This window comes from Mastigoproctus giganteus, chromosome 6 (assembly GCF_048544385.1).
Source record: "Mastigoproctus giganteus isolate SK-2022 chromosome 6, ASM4854438v1, whole genome shotgun sequence".
Lineage (NCBI taxonomy): Eukaryota > Metazoa > Arthropoda > Arachnida > Uropygi > Thelyphonidae > Mastigoproctus > Mastigoproctus giganteus.
This window is the reverse complement of record NC_143580.1, coordinates 17553355-17576828: the sequence shown is the minus strand read 5'-3', so window position 1 is coordinate 17576828 and position 23474 is coordinate 17553355. Positions and strand designations below refer to the sequence as shown.

The 23474-nt window shown below is 37.8% G+C and overlaps 1 protein-coding gene across 2 annotated transcripts in view; it reads right to left on the bottom strand.

The window, feature by feature from the left end:
* Pkc98E (Protein kinase C) overlaps window positions 1-23474 on the bottom strand; it is a 238221-nt gene that overhangs the window by 142095 nt on the left and 72652 nt on the right. For both annotated transcript variants that reach the window (XM_090375862.1, XM_090375861.1), the window contains exon 2: window positions 10167-10221. In XM_090375862.1, the coding sequence (XP_090231988.1) occupies window positions 10167-10221 (55 nt within the window). The remainder of the gene's footprint in view (window positions 1-10166; window positions 10222-23474) is intronic.

Sequence of the window (23474 nt, the reverse complement as noted above, 5' to 3'; positions counted from 1 at the left end):
CAGTGAATATCTGGGAAATTAAAATCCCCCATTATAAGACTCTCTGATTTACTGGCCCACTCGATTTCCCTGTGCAGTTTCTTACTATACTCATCAGAGTCATTAGGCCTATAGCACACTCCTACTCTCAATTTTGATCTCCCAATGCTTATGTCACACCAAACTGACTAGACACTGCACTTTCGAGCGATGTCGACTGGCTTCACATCTCCAGTCTATGGGTACCTCCCCTAAGTCCAAGGTTGGTTTGTTTGTTTGTTATTTGGTTTTTAGGAGCATTAGCAACTAAGGCCATATTGCTCTGGGTTATGCGGTGGTCATTCCCTGCTGCTCCTTCCCACCTGGCTACGGAGATGCCCCTGAGTCCAAGGAAGCTCTCATAATTATGGCTAAGGGTTTGCTTACTTCCTTTGCTGCCCCCTTTAATATAACTGGATAGATCCCATCCACCCCAGGTGCCTTTCTTGTGTTTATCTTCAACAATTTCTCCTCCACTTTACTCTCAGTTATTACGAGATTTATGTTATTTACAAGATATTCAGTTATTACAAGATATTATGATGTGGTTACAAAGGAACTGAATGCAAAAAATAATTTTGATATCATATACTTGGATTTCAGGAAAGCTTTTGACACTGTTGCGAATGGAAGACTACTGTACAAATTGGAGCAAAATGGTATTAAGGGTAAGTTGCTACAATGGATAAAAGGATGGTCGAGTGGGAGAAGACAGAGGGTGGTAATCAATGGGTGCTGCTCTTCGTGCAGCACCCACTGAAAAATAGGTGCCAGTGCTCATTCTTTGCTATCAGGAAAAATTGAAAATTAAAAGGATATGAAAAGTACTCTAAAAATTTTTTTTTCCTGATATTGTTACTTTCATAGTAATTTTTTTGGAATAAGAACAACAAATTTAGTATATTAACACAGTTTATTAAGTATAAATTAATTATTCAAGTAAATATAGAAAAATATGTAAAATGTGAATAAAATAAGTAAATTAATTGGTCAACTACTGAGTGCCGGGCACTGAGGATGACACGAATGGTCGTTAGTGTAGTATCTCAAATAGGGATTTTTATGGTAACTGAAAAAAATGTTTCTAGTACCCCGGCTTTGCCTAAAAACGTTGTCTATTTGAGTTTTTCCAGTTGTTGTGAATGCCAAGGGTGGGAGAAGCGACTCCGACTTTTTCCTGGAGAAGCTATTAAAGTCTCGGGGGGAGAAGCGACTGGCAGGTGAGAGCAGTGCAAGACTCCGCGCAGGCACCTCTCCACCACCACCACCACCTCAACACTGGCTCTCTGAGTATCTCCTTGCCAGGACAACTCCAGATTTGAAAAGTGTTAAAAATACTTCTGGTCACAAAATTTATAAATGACCTTTATAGAATTATTAACTAACTATTTAGCAACCTTTTTGTCACCAAAAGGAGAGTTATTAGTACAAAGAAGCGTGCTATCGAAGTGCAATAAAAAATTGTTTTTTAATTTTAACACAAAAATAAATGATAGATTTCAATCGGAATAGTTTTTGCTTGATAAGCATCAAATAACGCATAGCTAATGTGATTTTTAAATTTTTAGCTCCGTTAGTGATGGAAATAGAGAGGGGGACATAAAAATTACTCACATTTTCCTGCCTGGTGCCGCCATTTTTTATTTTAAAATTATATTTTAAACATACTCATTGAGCTGTTTCCAATTGTGTAGCTATAGGTTGTTGACAACATTTTTATCCCACCACATTTTAACCCCCCTCTGTTTCTCAGACTAATTTTTGTCAACAATGATCAATATGGCGTTATGTTGGTCCACTTGATGTGCAAACCCATGCAAAATTTCTAGTCAATAGGTTGAGTGGTTCCAGAGATACAATGCTGTGACAGACGGACGGACAGACAAACAACCGAGTGACATTTTAAGGGTCCTGCATTAGACTAAAAATAATAAGTAAAAATAATTTTATAATAAAGTTGTTGTAGAATATTCCAAATTTTTATTAAGTTTTCATCCGACACCCTATGCCGACTTCTTTGTGTGTGTCGGTTGCTGAATGACGTTTCCGAAGCAGCCACGAATCGATATATTTTGCTGGATCGAAGCGGGTCAGTGGTGGGCATACAATTTTAAGAAACAGTAGTGAAGAAACTGTTTTTGTCATCAACGAAGCTCTGGTTGGGTTGACAATCAGATTCATTTGTGAAAATCCTCGTTCATATTCAATTGATGAAATTGGTATTATAATCAGAGCATCCATCAAATTCTTCAATTCTTCTGAAACCATCTTTTTAATTAGGTACCCCCGAAATCCACGAATTGCATTTAACTGTAACCTAATTGACAATTTTCTAACTTCCTTTTCACCAAATGCCAACAATTCATGCTTAGAAGGTTTAATAACTTTGTTGTTCTTCTCTCGTCATCGGTATTGTCACTAGTTCTTAAATTTGAAGTTTTTTTTGTTTTTTTTTTTTTTGAAACTGTCCAAAATGTCAGTGTCATTCGGATATTCAGGTACTGTGACCAGGTAAACAGAGATAGGGAAAATTTACGGAAAAATGGGGAAAACGCACTTCCGCGAAAGTACAGATGATTATTTGTCGGGGTAAAAGAAAATCACTTTTCTAATTCTTGAACGGGGCCGCTTACAGGTGATTCACGAAGGTGTCCAACCTACGGCCCGCCCAGAAAGTGAACTAAAACAGCATTTTAAATCTTGTTAATTATCAAAAACATTTTCTAATTAAATGTTTTGTTCAGTAAATGTAATTGTGTATTGTACTTAATAAAAGTTTCAAATATTTTCAATTTTACTTTTACAAGTAACAAGATATGGAAAATGTAACACACTAAAGAAATCTAACTTTGAATTTTTTTGAATATGGCCCCTGTATGGGAAATGTTTGGACACCACTGCAATAGAAGGTGAACCAGAGCCCATTGGGAATACACCTTGATCTGCTCACTGCAGACCAGCGTGACTTCTCCATATGTGGGACGGGTGGTCGGATAGTTTTTACCAGGTACCACTAAGTTGTAGAATGGTATTCCCTTCAGCTCTCTTAATTTGCGCAGCAGCACTAATTGCCTAAATTGTCTGAAGGCCAGAAAAGCAAACAGGGCTTAATTAATTCTCTCTTAATCCGTTTGCTATATGAAAATTTTCTCGCTCAATGGAAACTATTTTAAATGTAACTTCCAAGGGGAAGTCAATATAATTCGCTATAAAAGGACTTCATTAAACAGAGGCCCAACTAAGTAATTTAGAATTATAAAAATGGTTATACAGTTTTATATGAATATATCTTAACAATAGACAGTGAAAAATGTAAATTTAGTTAAATAATTTTAAGCTTATTTGAATAGTAGATGAACATGTGAAAAAAATTTACGAAACATTACAAATTTCAAAGTGCACTGCATCCAAATGTCACACATCACTGTTAATAAAGGTGCCGGTACGCCGTACCGTTGCGTACTGTCACAAAAAAAAGCAATGGGTAGAAGTAACCCCAGAGAAACGTATCAACTGTGTGATACTAAACTTAAGGTGGTAGAAAATGAAAACGACCTGGGAGTAATTGTGCAGTCAGATATGAAGTTTTCTGAGCAATGCAGACAGGCTGCCAGGGCAGGTCATGGGGTTTTGTCAATGATATACAGGAATTTTGCTAACAGGGAAAAGGAGGTGATTGTCCCTCTGTATAAGGCAATAGTCAGGCCACGCCGACTATTGCCTTATACAGAGGCAATTTTAGGAAGGATGTAGATTTGCTTGAGCGTGTACAGAGAAGGACAACAAGATTGGTGAGGGGAATGAAAGGATCCTCTTACCAAGAGAAGCTTAAGTTCAGCAAATTGCAGTGGCTGGAGACTACGCACCTGTGAGGTGATCTGATTGAGGTGTATAAGGTCTTGACTGGGTTGAGCACGTTGAATTCTGATGGGATTCTTCTACTTGTTCAGATTATGAACCTAAGGGGGCATAAATTCAAATTGAGGAAAGACAGATGTAGAATAGATGTGCGAAATTTGCCTTTAGCCAGTGGGTTAATTGCTGGAACAAACTTCCATCTGTCGTTGTGGAAGTTGATAGGTTAAATAAATTTAAGGAGGAAGTGGACAAACATTTAGAAGGAATTGTTTTGTAAAATTTCTTTTTTTTTGGCTGATGCTGCATAAGCTTTCTTGCATCACATGCCACTACTACTACATCAATGACCAGAAGCTATCCATTTATCTTGACTTTTCCAGTTTTGCACTTTAACTAAAAAGAATAGATTCAAAGTCAAATCAATATTTTATTCACCACTAATAGTGCTAAAAGTTGTTAACTGAATTTCCTGATTAACTACATACATACAAACCAAATAAACATAAGAACTCTATCAATTCTCCTTTCTTGCAAGTCTCTCACTGTACCACAAAGCTGAATAAATCAGAGTCCACAGATGTGCATTTATTTATATAATTATTTGTATAATTTCCTCCACTTTATTCACATTCTCATCAATCAATTCACTACATTAACAATACATATATGAAGATAATATTCCCAATACCAGTTAATACACAGCTCAGACAGAGCATGGGTTTGTTAAGGGGAAGTCTTGTCTGACCAATTTCATTGGATACTACGATATGATCACAAAGGAACTGGATGCAAAAAATTATTTTGATGTCATATACTTGGATTTCAGGAAAGTTTTTGATACTGTTGCACGTGGAAGACTGCTGTACAAACTGGAGCAGTACGGCATTAAGGGCAAGTTACTGCAATGGATAAAGGGATGGTTGAGTGGGAGATGGCAGAGAGTGGTAATAAATGGACACTGCTCTATGTGGACTAATGTTATTAGTGGAGTCGCCTGGGGTTCGGTGCTGGGCCCATTGTTGTTTTCTGTATTTATCAATGATATTGATGAAGGTATGTCAGGCTTAATGCCCAAATTTGCAGAAGCTACAAATGTTGGCAGGGTTGTTAATCACAGTAAAAACAGTATACTACTGCAACAGGATCTAGAAAAGTTAGGCAGATGGGCTGAGAAATGGCAACTGAAGTTTAACACTCAAATGCAAAGTAGTCAATATGGGTAGCAGTAAAGAGAAACATACCAACTGTGTGGTACTACACTCAGGGATGTGGAGAATGAAAAAGACCTGGGGGTAATTGTGCAGTCAGATATGAAGTTCTCTGACAGTGCAAATGGGCTGCAAGAGCAGGTCATGGAGTTTTGTCAATGATATATAGGAATTTTGCTAGCAGAGACAAGGTGATTATCCCTTTGTATAAGGCAATGGTCAGGCCACACCTTGAGTACTGCATACAGGTCAGGAGGCCTCATTTTAGGAAGGATGTTGAGTTGCGAGAACGAGTACAGAGAAGGGCAACAAGTTTGGTGAGAGGAACAAAGGGGTGCGCTTATGAAGAAAGGCTTAAGTTCTGTATCTGGAGATTAAGCACCTGCGAGGTGATCTGATCAAGGTGTATAAGTCCTTGAATGTTTGAACAGGTTCAATGCTGAGGGGATACTTCTGCTTGCTGAGATTAAGAACCTGAGGGGAGCATAGCTTCATATTGAGGAAACACAGTTGTAGAATAGATGTGAGGAAGTTTGCCTTTGGCCAGCAGGTAGTTGATTGCTGGAACAGACTTCCTCTGTTGTTGTGGAAGTTGATAGCTTAAATAAATTTAAGGCTGAACTAGACAAACATTTGGAGTGACCGGATGGGTGAAATGGGAAGGGTTTTTTTTTTTTTTTTTGGCTGATGCTGTATAAGCTTGCTTTCTTACATCATATGCCTCAATTAATGCTAATACTTCAGCACATAAAATATGAGTTGGGAGACAGAGAATTAAAAATATTTACTGCATAATTTATATTTCCAAAAATTGAGGAAAGACAGTTGCAGAATAGATGTGCAGAAATTTGCCTTTAACTAGTGGATGGTTGATTGCTGGAACAAACTTACATCTGTCATTGTGGAAGTTGATAGCTTAAATAAATTCAAGAAAGATCTGGACAAACATTTGGGGCAAATGGATTGGTGAAATGGGAAGGGTATGTTGGTTGGTTTTCTATTTTTTTTTTTTTGGCTGATGCTATATATAAGCTTCTTTCTTGCATCATATGCCACTACTAATGCTGAAAATAGCTACCTCACAATTTTCTTCTACAAAACACAGATGGTTGGAGAATGGGTGCGAGAGTACATGTGAACAGGCAAAGTTTTTACGGCTCCAGCAAATAGAGAAGTTTTTGCTTTTTTACTGACTTAAATTGGCATAATAATTTATTTTTTAGAGTTGCTTTATATTCCTAGTAACAATACTTTAGTTTAAATTGAATTCAGATAGAAATTTTGTAGGTTATTACTTAGTATCGGTAAGGATATCAAATCCATGTGTAGACAGGTTTTGCAGATCCCGCGGCCAAAAAGTTTTTAATTATACTTAGCCGCTTTATTGACTTAATTGTTAGATTAAATTATTTTCTATAAGTAGCTTATAGACCTAGTCAAGCTCCGTGGTTTATATTGAATTTAGATAGCGCGATTTGGAAAGTAAATAATACCTTGTGTCCATAGATTAACCGTTCGTAACTTGTAGCCATTGTTATACGATACAACGTGTGCTAGTGTAAGGTTTAACGGAAAACTAGATAGTGAGTATAGTGGTATCAATTAATCAGTAAAATTTATTAATCTTATTAAATTTCATTGTCAATTGAATTGTACTTTTTTAACTAAATAAATATAGCGACCTAGTTATTACAAACGTAACATCATAAATTAATACATATAAGTTGACAGAGGATAAGAAAGTCATATAACGTAACGCAGAGATAATTTTCAATACAGAAATACATACACAGGGTGTCTCAAAAATATTGGTACAATGTTTAGGGGAGGTAGGTAACATCTAAAGGAATGCAAATCGCATAAGAACCCATAACCGGAAACGTCATGGGAAAGTAGTAGCAGAGGCACAAGAAGCAGAAATGACACAAGACAGTAATTAGTGGCAAGTTATAGCTTGGACACAGTATGGGTTTGTTAAGGGGAAGTCTTGTCTGACAAATCTGATTGGATACTATGATGTAGTCACAAAGGAACTGGATGCAAAGAATAACTTTGATATCATATATTTGGATCTTAGAAAGGCCTTTGATACTGTTGCACATGGAAGACTGCTGTACAAATTGCAGCAGTGTGGCACTGGAGGCAAATTACTGGTATGGATAAAGAGATGGTTGAGTGGGAGAAGACAGAGAGTGGTAATCAATGGACACTGCTCATCGTGGACTAATGTTATTAGTGGAGTCCCTCAGGGTTCAGTGTTGGGTCCATTGTTGTTTTCTGTATTTATAAATGATATTGATGATGGTATATCAGGCTTAATGTCCAAGTTTGCAGAAGATACAAAGGTTGGCAGGGTTGTTAATGACACTACTGACAGTACACTGCTGCAACAGGATCTAGAAAAGTTGAGCAGATGGGCTGAGAGGTGGCAAATGAAATTTAACATTGACAAATGTAAGATACTACATATGGGAAGCAGTAATCCCAGAGTAACATATCATCTCTGTAGTACCACACTGACAGTGGTAGAGAATGAAAAGGACCTGGGGGTAATTGTGCAGGCAGATATGAAGTTTTCTGAGCAGTGCAGATGGTCTGCAAGAGTGGCTCATGGTGTCTTGTCAATGATATACAGGAATTTTTCTAGCAGGGATAAGGAGGTGATAATCTCCTTGTATAAGGCAATGGTCAGGCCACACCTTGAGTACTGTATACAGGTCTGGAGGCCTCATTTTAAGAAGGATGTAGAGCCGTTGGAATGAGTACAGAGAAGGGCAACAAGATTAGTGAATGGAACAAAGAGTTGCTCTTACGAAGAAAGGCTTAAGTTTTGCAAATTACAGTGTCTGGAGACTAGGCACCTGCAAGGTGATCTGATTGAGGTGTATAAAGCCTTGAATGGTTTGAGCATGCTCAATGCGGATGGGATTCTTCCTCTTGCTCAGAATAATCCCCTGAGAGGGCATAAATTAAAATTGAGGAAAGACGGATGTACGATAGATGTGCGGAAGTTTGCCTTTAGCCAGCGGGTGGTTGATTGCTGGAACAAACTTCCATCTGTCGTTGTAGAAGTTGATAGCTTAAATAGATTCAAGGCAGACTTTACAAACATTTGGAATGAGTGGATGGGTGAAATAAGGGTTTTTTTTTTTTTTTTTTTGGCTGATGCTATATAAGCTTGGTTTCTTGCATCGTGTGCCTTTGCTAATGCTAATATGTCACATTGATTTCTTTTTTCATAATGTTTTCCACCTGTGTAGGAAATTATCTACTTCTCTGTATATTTAACTGCATAATCTCAATGCTGGTGTTTTATTTTATTAATACAATTCAGATATTTATGTTCTTCAGCACAATAACAGCAGGTTTGTCCTCTTAGAGTTTTCTGGCATATGATCATAGCACATTTATACATACATCATTAACTTTATATGATTTCCATTACAGATAAACTCTCCCTCTCTTCATTAGAAATATTCTCATTAATGCATATTAACTCAATAAGCCAGTTATTCTTTTCCACAGCACTTGCCACAGCAATTCCAAACAAAAACCCATCAGGAATGCTTTGAAGTCACAGAAACATTAGAATAAGTGTACATAGCATCAATCAGATCTCTTCAAAAGGTATCTATCCAAATATCTGATATGGTTAATGATTTCCCAAATATTAGTTCAATTTCTGAACCCTTTGAGATAATTGCAATCATAAGATGATTGCAATTTTGAGGGTCATTCTGACCATATTCAACAAAGCTTACTCAAATTTTTAATAAAGAAACTGTAGCAAAAAAACTACTGTGAAATGCAATGTTACTCCTTCCTGGGTGAAGACAATAGTTTTCATTGGGAAAAAAAAAAAAATAAAACATATGAATCAAAATGACCTCCATGCAATCAAAAACAGGTTAACCATTCCAGTTAACTCCCACTCAGCTTTCCATAGTACAGCATCTTCAGTTCTGTCCACAGCAATAGGAATACACACAGTACATTTTGAACACACTGCCTCTAATGATAGACTTAGAAGATATTCTAGCTCATGAACCTTGTATAAACATAATATTCCACAGGAACTGTAGCACTAACTACAGTCAAAATAACTACAGTCAACAGACCAGAAATCTCCGAGATGAACAACAAATCCATACTGGTGTCTCAATGCAATGCACTGTAATGTAATTCCAATACATGTTTTATTTCAGTAGTTTGTCTCATAGCTCCAGGACACTCTATGCAACACTGATGTTTGTGGATGTCATTATTCCCCCTCCCGTTTTTCAGATGAAATTCCAACATGATGGATACTAATCATTTTCAATTAAAGAATTACTTGTGTTGCAGCATATTTTCATGAAAGACACTTGTAAAACATTGATGGAGATTCAACATAATTGGAAAGAATAGTTGGTAAATAAAAGGAAAGTTTCTCAGAACTGTAGTCTCAATTAACAAGTCCAAAGTATTCAGACGCCTTCAACACAATCAGCAATGGCACATTACACTATAAGATGCACCACATGAAGGAGGAATCTTGTGCAATGATGATCATGGCTTGCACACAGATGCTTTTGATAAATAATAACAAGGCTGATAAACATAAAATAACAATAAACTTACAACATGTTTGAATTACACTGTACTGCATTGATTTAAGTGTCCTGCGACTTATGAAACAACCCATAGATGGGATTTCTAAACACAAGGATGCTCTCCTCCTTAGTGGAGATAAGGCAGGAGATCTGATAGAGATGAGAGGGCCTCCCCCCAAATGCATAATTTTTCCCACCTTCAGCTTTTTTTTTTTTTTTTTTACTTCACCTGTTCCTTTTCAAGTAGTTTTGATGGGTAGAACATAGCTTTAAACAAGGCATTTATCATTTGCAAATTATGTAACTGAATAAATAGGGGAAAAGCCAAGCAAAGTGGAAGGGAGAGGTTAAGAATCTCCCCCCCCCCAACTGTTGATCATGAACTGCATATCCATTATGCTAATCACAAAACAGTTTTTAAAGACAATTAAATTTAAACCTGCATATCTATATATTAAATCTCAATTATTTTTCCAAAATTAATACATACCTTGTGGCTGTAACTCAAGAACCACATGAATTTTTCCTCCGGGTTCCAAATCAATCTACAGACAAAAGTGAACATTATTTATAACTGTAAATGCTAAGAAAAATTTGAAAATTAATAACAGGTAAATTTTATAAAGGATAAAACACTTTTATAAAGGATAAAACACTTAACATTTTTATACTTCCAATAAAATTAGATAATAAATATTAAACACTAGCAATATAAATAATTTGTTTTTGTTCAACAGAAGAAAGCTTAAAATCTCTGCATAGGATTTAGTATACTTTTACAAACTACTGACTTCACCTACTGAGAAGGCATGGGTTTTCACTGCTCTACTCTTAGCTTTCCCCTTTATACATTTTTTTTTTTTTTTTTTTTTAAACCTTGGAACTGCTTGTGATAGTTATCACAGTATAGAGTGCTGATGCTATTATACCTAAGTGCATAAAAAAAAAAAAAATGAATTCCCATTTATACTCCAGATGGCCAAAGACAAAAAGTTAAGAACTTCATTATAACTGTTTTATTGCATCTTACTTATCAACACAACAGCTTATCATAGCAATGTAGATAGACTTCAGGAATGGTCAGAAAAATGACAGCTATGCTTTAATCCAGCTAAATGTAAGGTGAACATTTTGGGACACCTGGGGAACAGTAACCCCAAAATAACTTATACACTCAGCAGAGTTGAACTAAAACCAGTAGTGGAGGAAAGGGACTTGGGTGTTATGATATGGGCAGACATGAAGTTCTCCGAGCATTGTAGACTGGTTGCAAGGAAGGCCAATGGTGTCCTGTATGATTTATCAAACAACTGCGAATAGAGATAAGGACGTCATAATCCCATTATATAAGGCTATTGTTAGAGCACACTTGGAAAACTGTGTTTAAATATGGTGAGATCAGCAAAAGGGCGTCCATATGAGGAAAGACTTTGAATATGTGAGTTGCAGAATTTGGAAACTAGACACCTTAGAGGAGACTTGACTGAGGTGTTTAAGGCTCTGAGAGGCATAAGCAAAATGAATAAGGACAAAATTTTCATGGTAAGATATGATTCTAGAACAAGAAGCTATAATTTCAAGTTATAGGGGGAGATATTTAGACTGGATTGCAGGAAATTTTATTTTAGCCAGTTATAAATTGCTGGAATAAGTTATCTATGCAAGTGGTAGAGGCTGACAGTTTGGGGAAATTCAAAGGGAGGAGGGAAATGCATAGGTTGTGTATTTCCTTTTCTCTTATTATTTTTTTTTTTAATTTTCTTCTTATTATTATTATTTTATTTATTGTTTGTTATTTAATTTAATTTATTTTTGTTATTTTATTTTATTATTATTTTTTTGGCTCGTGCAGCATATGCCATAGGCTTCCTTGCACCATGTGGCCATTGCTAATACTAATACAACCGAGAAATTAAATTTCTACATGTCAATGCACAGTACACCAAAGCCTTCATAGACCAAATCCAACTCAAGGAAGATGAGAAAAATGTTGATGTCATTTTATTGCAGGAACCACACTCCCACTTCCAACTGGTGGGGGGGGTACCCACTTACCTATAAAATTATTCAAACTGAAGAAGACACCCCTAGGGCTGCCAACTGTAATATGCAATCCGAACATCACAGTCACAAGAGTCTCTACACTTTGCTCCTCCTTGGTGGTTTGCGCTCACATTATCAGCTCTTCAGAGTACTTCCATGTGATATCTATGTATTGTAGGTCTAGTGGAGATTATAGCTGCAGCAATCTCATACCTGCAACTTGCTCTGGCCACCATCCCAAATGATACAATTGTGCTTGGGGCAGACATCAATTGTAGATTCCCCACCTGGTTCAGCTCGACGGATGACGATTCTGGTACCCAAAATGGCCAGTGTTTGGAAAACTTCCTGGCTACCATTCCTTTCACCATACTGAACAAATTAAACCAGCTATCAACCTTTTCCAGTACCAATCTTCAGGAAAATATCGAACTGGAAAGTACATGACATATGGTCAACTTCTGACCACAGGGCCATCACCTTTGACCTGTTAAGATCCATGGATGCAATACCAGCTAAAGCAGCAGAGATATTCCATTGCAAAGACAAATTGGGACCTGTTTTCTGCCACCTTCCAGACATCCCTAAACCAACAGCACAGACCCTAATCGCCATCAAAAGAAACTCACTGACGCTATCATCCATGCTTATGATATCTCCATTAAGGAAAGAATCCCTACCCTATTGCCATTCCCTGGTGGGGTCCTGACTTGGAGCACCTCCACCACACTGTCCATGCAGTGTGAAAATCCTTCCGTGCCCATTCCACCTGGCTCCCTCCTGGAAGCAGTGGTGAGCTAGTGGGCTCACGAGAGCTCATTGTTATTTTTTTTTGAAAATTTGCGAGCCCATTGTTGAGACGTCATTTATTTTACAAATGAAATCCTGAATGCAATTATTGAGTATCCAGAGCCGAAACTATGGTGGGGCGAGCAGGGCCCCATTCTCAGCATTTTAATGGCGCAATCGATCGGGTACGTATTTTAAAACTGCTTCATTTTTGATTTAATTACAGTCAGACCTCTGTTTAACGAACTTCTTTATAGTGAATTTTTTTGATTCCCCTTGGTAATTACATTTAAAATAGTTTCCGTTGAACGAAGAAAATTTCCATGTAACGAACGGATTAGGAGAGAACTTTATATGTATTGTTCTCACCTCTAGCCTTTAGGCAATTTAGGTAATTAGAAAGTGCAGAATAAGGGTGAAAGAGATTACTGTTCCACAATGTTAGTGATATTCATAAAACCTATGCAGTCACATACGAGAAGTCATGCTAGTCAATATGCTTTCCATAGCCAGTCAGAGGATTAAGAAGATTCTCGACACAGATTATAGCTTGTGGTCAACTTGTGTTGTGGTTCCCCTTTACTCTGACAAACGGGCATATGTTTTTCGGAGAAGTGAGTGATCCATGCCTTCCAATAAATTTCTCCTGTCAGTGTTTACGTGGTCACAGTAGCTGAATATCCGTGTGATTTCAACATTTTGCACTGTATTCAAAGAACTAGTGAAAGTAGCAACGTAGAAGGGAGATTGAGGCAACTAAGATATTATATAAACTTTATGAAGATGAAATGTTGGCAGATTTTGAAACTTTGTCAAGCCTTTCACTGTGTAGAAAATGTTCTAAAATATAATGGCATATAGGCAATAATTAAAAAAAAAAAAAACTGTATTACCAATCTCCAAAAACTAGTTTGAATTAAGGATGATTACTAAAGAACTTGATGTGGAAACTATCAAGATCGGTCGTGTGTTCGGGCCACAATGAGCAGCTTGTAGCTTGCGGACGGCAATTGTGGGTTGGAGGAATTATCCCACTTTGTGTAAACATTTTGAATCAGAAGTTAAATATTCCAGATTATTAAATCAACTTTTAAATTTGGAATTTCTTAAACATTTAGCACTAATGATCAACATCCTGCAGGAGCTCTCTTACTTTTCAGAAGCTTTGCAGAATCACAATAGAAAAAGCATATAAATTAATTATTCGAACTATCAATGCTATTGCTAATTTGAAAAATTCTGAAGGAAATTATGAAGCTAAAATTGGGAGCATGTTGAAGTGGAAAAAATTTCAAGCAATCAAAATCAAAAGTAAAAAAATTACCTCATGACAAGTTATTAAATGCATTCTTTTATCCTCAAAGGATATGTTATTAATGCAACAGGGTGATTTTAAATTAAATAAAGAAAATAACAATACCATTGAAAGAAATTTTAAACATATGCTACCTGAAATCATGGAATGTGAAAGAACTTTCGTCTCGGTGGCAAGACAGTGGTGAAAACCGAATAAGAAATTTAAGTTTTCTGATAAAATGTGAAATAAAATTTAATGATTTTAGAGATTTTGTCGAAGACAGTTTATCTTTAAAATCGAATGAAATTACCTTTTCAATTAAGAAAGCCAGAAAATATCTTTGAAACCATTGTGATTAGCAGTGCTGAAGCTGAGTTCAGCTTTCAGCGTAATGAATAATATTGTGACAATTAAACATGTTGCAGATTATGATGACCATACATCTCAATTAGAGGTGTATTGCTAAAAAAAATAGTACCGGAACACCCGTCGTAAAAAAAATAGTATTGGAACATTTGTTCTCCAGAAGGCTATATGCTAATGTCACATCGACTGTACAGTAACTGAATCAGACGTTAGACTCGCGGTTCATAGAACAACCAGTTCTTTCGTTCAGCTCATGACAAATCAAAATGCAGCATTCACATGCATCACAGTATATTTCATTCGTTGGATCTCTTTATCTAACACATTGTACTTTAGTAAGAAACATTCGAGTTTCATTGCAAAATTTATATTTTTGTTTTTAAATAAATTTTTAAAGAAATCTATTAATTTTAAAGATTACTGTTAATATATATTTTTAACAGCAATGGATAAAATAGATATTTCTCCCTCCCCTTTGATTATGCCATTGTTTCATAATATTAGGTGTATAAATTTAATGATTTTCTATTATGACACTTAGATAAAAGTACTGGAACGTCATTCCAGCACAAATACACCACTGATCTAAATGGAAAACCATTGCTTCAATTTGATCCGGATTGTTACTTCAAATCATTCCTTTGTAATCGTCGCTCAGCTATTGAGCAAAGAAGAAGGTCCACAACAAATATTAATAAAGAAGTAAATTCTATATGGCAATTTTTAGAATAAATTTTTCTTGAATATTTATGAAATAATTCTTTTTCACATAATCTGATTTTTTGTGTACTTTTTCTAGAAAGTTTGTTTTTTATGTAATATTTGTTTTTATGCTGTGGAATGTTTTGTGATAGTTTTTATTTTATTTGTGATATGGGAAATATTTCATGTTATCTTTTATTTGCAATATTAAAATTTTATCATGAAAAAAAAAATGTATCCATTATATTTCCCTAGTTGTTAAAAAAAAATAATAAAAAAGTTGCATATGTGTCGAGCACGCATGGTAGATGGTTTATGCAAAACATCGTGCTTATTTTAGGTATTTTGATTTGTATATGTTGATTACAAAATAAGAGCTTTTTTTTTTTTTTTTGTAAATATTTTATTGATCATTCACAGATTTCATAATATCTGGAAGACAAGATACAATGGATTTATTATAACTAAAGTAAGAGATGTATACTTGCGAGTGCAACGTATCTAAATATCTCTGTGAAACAGCACTGATTGATGTACCGATCTTGTAGTTGAAGCGACATATGCAGCTGTTAGGGAAACCTAACAATGGAATGTAACGAAAATGCGAGACAAAAAAAGAAATCGTTGACAAATATTTGTATTGTTACAATCATACTTACTGCAGAAGTAACACAGGAAGCATGATTGTGACATAATACTATTCAAGAATTCTAAAACGTTAGAACTCCAGACACTTGTATCCAGTTGTCATCGCAAGGCAAGGCATGACAACCAAGTTTAAGGTGGTTTTTTTTTTTTTTTTTTTAGATAGACCTAGGAACGTTTTACACATTCACTTATACGCATGGTTAAGGGAATAATAAGCCGCATATTTCCACCCCCCCCCAAATCCACCCCTGACTCGAGATATCATACTGGTCGCAAAAAATGCGTCATGCGCTCTAATCACACTACTAGTAGTGCGAGCGTGGGAAGCACTTCTGCTGGAAGCCATGGATGACGTCACTTTCATGACCGATCAAATTTACTCGGTAGAAAGTCGGAACAACTGCGAGCCCATTGTTAAAACATTCACAGCTCACCACTGGGTGGAAGCCCTGTGCAACAACTACCGCATGGTAAGGAATCAATATGCTGCCCTTATCAGACAATGCAAGAAACAAGCTCAGGAAAGATTAGTCTCCATAACCGGAAATGATAACCCCTTGGGGGGGGGTCTACCAAATAACCACTAATTAACTCCCTAGAAGTGAAGTGATAAACTCAACTGTCAGCCCACAAGGAATTATAACAACCTGTTGAGAAGAATCTGTTCTAAACATACTGAATGCTCCTTCGCCCAGGTACCACCCAGGAAAAGAATAATATATGCCTCCAAAATGCTCAATATCAAAATCAGCAGACTGGGCAACCATTTTGCCTAGATGAGCTTCAACAAGCCTTACTCAAGACGAAAGACAGGAAATGCCCAGGCCCGGATCTCATTGAAACGTAGGTGCTTAAAAGAGTAGCTGAAATCAATCCACACTGCTTTCTCAACCTATACAATCACTGTCTTGACACAGGAACCTTCCCCACTGCTTGGAAAATGGTCAGCGTTCGACTAATCCTGAAACATCCAAATAAACCACAAAATCAGCCTAAATCATACCATCCCATTGCACTTCTTTCTACCCTAAGCAAGTTGTATGAGAGACTTCTACATCTGTGGTTCCTATCTCACTACGAACAGGCAGGCTTGTCTTCAGATAAACAATTTGGCTTCCACAAGGGGGGGGGGGCTGCATGGTGAATGCCATCTGACAGATCATAAATGTTGCCACAACCACAGCCCATAAATACTTCCTAGTTATCTCCATTGATTTTGTTGGGGCCTTCGACATGCTCCGGTGGCCAAGCGTTCTGCATAGACTTTGTAAAGCCAAAACTACTCTACCCTACAGTAGAGTAGTTTTGCCACTTTTTTGGAACGATCTATATTCAAAAACTGTCTGAGATTGGAGCAATGCCATTAGCCAGCATGTGGTTGATTGCTGGAACAAACTTCCATCTGTCGTAGAAGTTGACAGCTTAAATGAATTCAATGCAGAACTAGACAAACATTTGGAGCGAATGGATGGGTGAAATAGGAAGGATTTTTTTGGCTGATGCTGTATAAGCTTGCTTTCTTGCATCATATGCCTCTACTAATGCTAACGCTAACCTATATAATAGCATACAAGATTTCATGTCAGACAGAAGTGTTGTTATGTGTTCATCCTACCACACACTCTCTTGTCCTGTCTGCAGGAGTAAGTCCTTGGGCCATTCCTGTGGAACTTCATCCTAAACAAATTTCTCAATCAAGATTCGGGACCAGTAAATACTCAAGCCTAAGCAAATGATTTAATCCTCACTGTTGTAACTGGGAACTCCAGAGCATTGCCAATGAAGCCCTGCGGTTCCTCCAAGATTGGGCAGCTTTTCATAACCTCCATACCTCACTGGAGAAATAAAAAGCAATCCTTCTAAAGGGTACTTTACAGACTATAACATCTCCACTTCCATATATCAATGTACACGTTGGCACTAATGATATCAAGAGTAGGAGACTGGCAGAATTGCTTAACAAGTACAAGTCACTGTTGAAAAAAAATCCGTGAAATAGGGTTGAATTTGAAAGTGTCTGCAATTCTGCCCAGACACGATAGGAGGGAGTATATGATGAGAGCCTTGTCGATCAATTCGGCCCTGGAAAGATTGTGCAAGGCTCAAGGGGTAGAATTTTCTTCAGCCTGGACTGTACTTGTTAACAGGAGAGATTGCTTCTACAGGGATGGGATACATTTAAATAGAAAGGGAGCAAGAATATTTGCTGATGCTATCGAAGCAGTATTAGGTGGGTCGGAAAACTGCTAGCTTGGGGGGAGACAAAGACGAATAGATTAACAGTAGCCACTGGCAGAGGTGAAAGAGATTCTTGCACTGCTTCTATTGGAATGAGCAGAAGCCTGAAAAACAAAATGCAGGATATTTCAGAGACTGCCGGGAGTCATTGCGGTACAAGTAAACACATGGGTTGTGTTAGGGCAGCTAAGAATAGAAATAGGTGCATGTATACTTGCGTGTACACCAATGCTAGGAGTTTAGTAAATAAATTTGATGAATTTGAGGTATTGCTCAAAACATCAAAGGCAGATATTGTTGGGATATCAGAGACGTGGTATCACACAGATATAAGGAATGCAGAACTGGAATTTGGGGAGTACAACATCTACAGAAAGGATAGACTGGATAGGAAGGGAGGAGGGGTTATGCTATTAGTTAAAAAATACATAAAATCCAAGGAAGTGAAGCCAGTGGACATCGCTGGACAGTGCAGTGTCGAGTCAGTTTGGTGTGACACAAGCATTGGGCGATCAAAATTGAGAGTAGGAGTGTGCTATAGGCCTAATGACTCTGATGAGTATAATAAGATACTGTACAGGGAAATCGAGTGGGCCACTAAATCAGAGTCTTATAATGGGAGATTTTAATTTCCCAGATATTGACTGGAATTTGGGGGCTGGTCACTCACACACTAGCAGGGCTTTTGTGGATTTATTGGATGATTGTTTTCTACATCAGCATGTTCGGGAGGCAACTAGAGGGAGTAATACTCTTGATTTGATTATCAGCAGTGATTCTTCATGCATTAAGAATCTGCAGATAAATGAACCACTAGGTGGCAGTGATCACAGTGTGCTGAAGTGGGATTTACTGAAAGAGGTAACTACCATTAGGGGTAAAGGGAAGGGTTATTGCTTCCGTAAAGGCGACTACGATGGACTGAGACTGTATTTAAATTCTATACAGTGGGACCAACTGATGATGTTACCAACAGCAAATTCAAAATGGGAAGCATTCAAAGAACATATCTTGGAAGCTACTAGGCTTTACATACCAACTAAGAAATATTGTTCAAGGTTTAGGCCAAAATGGATGTCAGATGAACTAATGAGGCATATGGCAGAGAAGAAAAATGCATGGGATACTTACAAATTAACACATGACACAGAAGCCTATGATAGATACAAGTTGATATGCAACCAAGTTACAAAGGAGGTTAGGCAGGCGAAGGCAGATTACGAGAAATCCTTGGCAAGGGATGCAAAGAAAAACAGCAAAGAGTTCTTTACTTATGTAAACTCTAGAAGGAAGGGGATGAATCAGATTGGTCCACTTGATATTGATGGGTCAACTGTTGATGATCCTGCTCAGGTAGCTAACAAACTAAATGAATATTTTGCATCGACATTCCCACATGAGGAGTTATTCAGCAGAGGTGTATTCAACTCTAGCAGTAAGCTAGAGTTGAATACATCAACCCATCATCAACAGTTGATGGGTCAACTGTTGATGATCCTGCTCAGGTAGTTAACAAACTAAATGAATATTTTGCATCGACATTCACACATGAGGAGTTATTTAGCGAGGGGAAAGCCAGAGGTGTATTCAACTCTAGCAGTAAGCTAGAGAATCTTGTAATAACTGAGAGTAAAGTGGAGGAGAAATTGTTGAAGATAAACACAAGAAAGGCACCCGGGGTGGATGGGATCTATCCAGTTATATTAAAGGAGGCAGCAAAGGAAGTAAGCAAAACCTTAGCCATAATTATGAGAGCTTCCTTGGACTCAGAGGAGGTACCCACAGACTGAAGATGTGCAAATGTCACCCCAATTCACAAAGGAGGATCAAAGGCTGACATAAGTAATTATAGACCTGTGAGTTTAACTTCTGTTCCACGAAAATTAATGGAGGCACTAGTTAAAGAAGCTGCAGCATCATTTAGACAAGACTTCAGCTATAGCTCGGACACAGCATGGTTTTGTTAAGGGGATGTCTTGCCTGACCAATTTGATTGGATACTATGATGCAGTCACAAAGGAACTGGATGCAGGGAATAACTTTGATATTATATACTTGGATCTTAGAAAGGCTTTTGATAGTGTTGCACATGGAAGACTGCTGCACAAATTGGAGCAGTGTGGCATTGGAGGCAAATTGCTGCTGTGGATAAAGGGGTGGCTGAGGGGGAGAAGACAGAGAGTGGTAATCAATGGACGCTGCTCGTCGTGGACTAATGTTATTAGTGGAGTCTCTCAGGGCTCAGTGTTGGGTCCATTATTGTTTTCTGTATTCATAAATGATATTGATGAGGGTATATCAAGCTTAATGTCGAAGTTTGCAGACGATACAAAGGTAGGCAGGGTTGTCAAGAACACTACTGACACTATGCTGCTGCAACAGGATCTGGAAAGGTTGAGCAGATGGGCTGAGAGGTGGCAAATGAAGTTTAACATTGACAAATGTAAAGTACTACACATGGGAAACAGCAACCCCAGAGCAACGTATCAACTCTGTGGTACTATACTGACAGTGGTAGAGAATGAAAGGGACCTGGGGGTAGTTGTGCAGGCAGATATGAAGTTCTCTGAGCAGTGCAGACAGGCTGCAAGAGTAGCTCATGGTGTATTGTCAATGATATATAGGAATTTTTCTAGCAGTGATAAGGAGGTGATTATTTCCTTGTATAAGGCAATGGTCAGGCCACACCTAGAGTACTGTATACAGGTCTGGAGGCCTCATTTCAAGAAGGATGTAGTGCTGCTGGAACGTGTACAGAGAAGGGTAACAAGATTAGTGAATGGAACAATGGGTTGCTCTTACAAAGAAAGGCTTAAGTTTTGCAAATTACAGTGTCTGGAGACTAGGCACCGCGAGGTGATCTGATAGAGGTGTATAAAGCCTTGAATGGTTTGAGCATGCTCAATACTGATGGGATTCTTCCTCTCGCTCAGAATAATCACCTGAGAGGGCATTAATTCAAATTGAGGAAAGACAGATGTAGAAAAGATGTGTGGAAATTTGCCTTTAGCCAGCGGGTGGTTGGTTGGTGGAACAGACTTCCATCCCTTGTCGTGGAAGTTGATAGACTAAATAAGTTTAAGGCTCAGCTGGACTGGTATTTTGAACGAACAGAGGGATGAAGTGGAAGTGGTTTTTTTTTTTTTTTTTTTTTTTGGCTGATGCTGCATAAGCTTGCTTTCTTGCATCAAATGCCTCTACTAATGCTAATGGCCAAACCAAACTTGTCACTGAATTGAGATACCTGGAAATCATCTTAGATTCAGAGCTCTCCTTCCATCCACACATAAAATATGTACAGAAAAAAAAAAAAAGGAATTACACAGCAATAGTGGCTTGCATCAGTAGGACTGACTGCAGCCTCAACAGATGCTCCCTTAGCTTGCTTTATATTGCCATATTTCTCGTGGCCATCACTTATGGAGCTGGAGTTTGGTTCACTAGAGTGACCATTCGCCATAACCAAATGAAATTAGCAACAATTCAATGCATCATCCTCCTTGCAACACAGGGCATGTTGCACAGCAAGCAACTCAGCCCTCCAGGTTCTTGCAGGAGTCCTTCCTCTCGACTTGGAGGTCATCCATCGGGGGCTCCATTACTGCTTATCCAGAAGCCTGCCCACCACCATACTGAATCACACCATTAATCTGGCAAACAATATTAAACAAGAAAGGAAACATCTTGCTGCCAAGCTGTTGCCAGACTTGCAACTCCATGGTAACAAAAATGTCAACTTTATTGAAAGTCTGACCCTGGAATTTGTTGATTGTGATGACAAAAGCAAAGAAATTGTCTTCTCTTCAAAGTAAACAGCAAGTTAATTTCACTGGGAGATAAATCAATTCTTGGGATTTGAAAATCAATTGGAAACTTTTTTGGATTTTGTATTATTTTTTATTTTTTTCCCCAATTTTTCTGCTAAAATAAAACCTATTGCAAAAGGAATCACATCAAAAGCTCGTTTAGTCTTTGAGTTATCCGTGTTCAAAGAGCGTTCTGGAAAGTGCATAAGCAAATTATTACATAGATTTTCTGATTTCTTCTCAATATATCATGAATTACAAGGAATTATTTTTTCTTTTTTGTTTGACATTTAACAGATGCCAGGTCAGCAAAAGCATTTATCTTTCTTGCACTCAAGTCTCATACTCATGTGGCAACCCAGTGAGCACTGGAAAATTTTTACATGCAAGCTTTCATTTCACTTCAGAAAACTAAATATGAATAGCTGAAAAAAAAAAAGAAAAAAAAGAAAAAAAAGAAATAGATGTTCAATGCTATGTCCATGTTTCAGGAATAAGTGATCTTAAAAAGTCTAAAAAAATACAATATTATTATTACATAAACTTTTTTTCCCTTTGGGGTTTCTTCTGCCCTATGACAGGTACTGGTACCAAGTACACTGGGTGGTTGGTTCTGTCCAATTACTATTATTATTACTGTTGGTCAAGGAACTCTCTTACTATCGTACAGGTGTTCAGGATCATGGCTTTCTGGAGTTCCATATAAGTTCTCAGGGAGGCCTTTTTTGCTGCTAGGTTCTTGTGGAGGCTCTTTGCCACCATGCATGTGGTTGACATGGTGATCAGGATGGTCATTACTTGTTCCATATATCTTTAACTTCCTGTCTTAGATCTCAGTATTTCCTGATCTTTTCCACATGTTATCTGGAGGTTGCTGGTGTTCGGCATTGCTATGTCAATCAAGTAGGTAGTCATATCCTTCTTGTCCATGAGGATTATATCTGGTCTGTTGTGCAGGATCACCTTGTCTGTTATTATGGCAGAGTCCTGGTATAGTCTGTTAGTAGAGATATCTAGTGCAGCCCGAGGCTATTACTTGTAATATGATAAACTTTCTTTGATCAGTGAGCATTTTTACACTAGCTTCTGATATATTATCCTGGCCACCTAGTATCTCTGAGTGTCCATCTGGGTGATCACCCTGCATCTTGCAGTGATGTACTGGACTGTTTATGGGGGGCAGGTGACATCAACGACGAGTGTCACCATTGGTAATGTATTTCCCAGTGTTGATTACCTGATCTTGGATGGTGAGCATGAATCCATCAGTCCCGGGGAAGAGTTTTCCTCTTATGAGCCAAGTGTTAGAAGCCATCTTATCTATGTATCCTTGATGGAGGTCAGTGTCTGCCATGGAGTGCCTTCACTCATCCTTTTGTCTTTGTTTCTTCTGTTTGTGTGAATGTGGTCTCCTTGTTGAGGTTGAGTGTTGTGTGCCATTTGTCTATCTTTCTTATGGCTTGGTAGATTAGTGCTGTGGTTTCCAGGAGGTAATCCCGCAGGGTCTTCTCTTGTTCAATGAGGTCAGTCAATCTCCTCCCTCATTCTTTACAGGTTATGGTCAGTTTTTCGATGGCCAACTTCGGGTGGTGTTGGTGGTTCTTGGTCATCATTATCCTGGTCGATCTCCTAATCTCCTCCAGCTCAGTGTTAGTCCACTCTATAATCTCAAAGGCGCACATTAGTAATGGGACTGCATAAGTGTGTTTAATGGTTGTGACCATGTTCCTACCATTCAGCTTTGATTTTAGCATGCTTCTTAGTTTCTGATAGTATTTTCAGTCAGGCGGTCCTTGATATTCTTGTGTTCTAATGGTGGGCCCGCATCATCCCTAGATATTTGTATGTTTCTCCTTCTGTCATGGCTGCAATCTCTTCACTTGTCTTCAGGTGGTAGTTTTGTTCAACT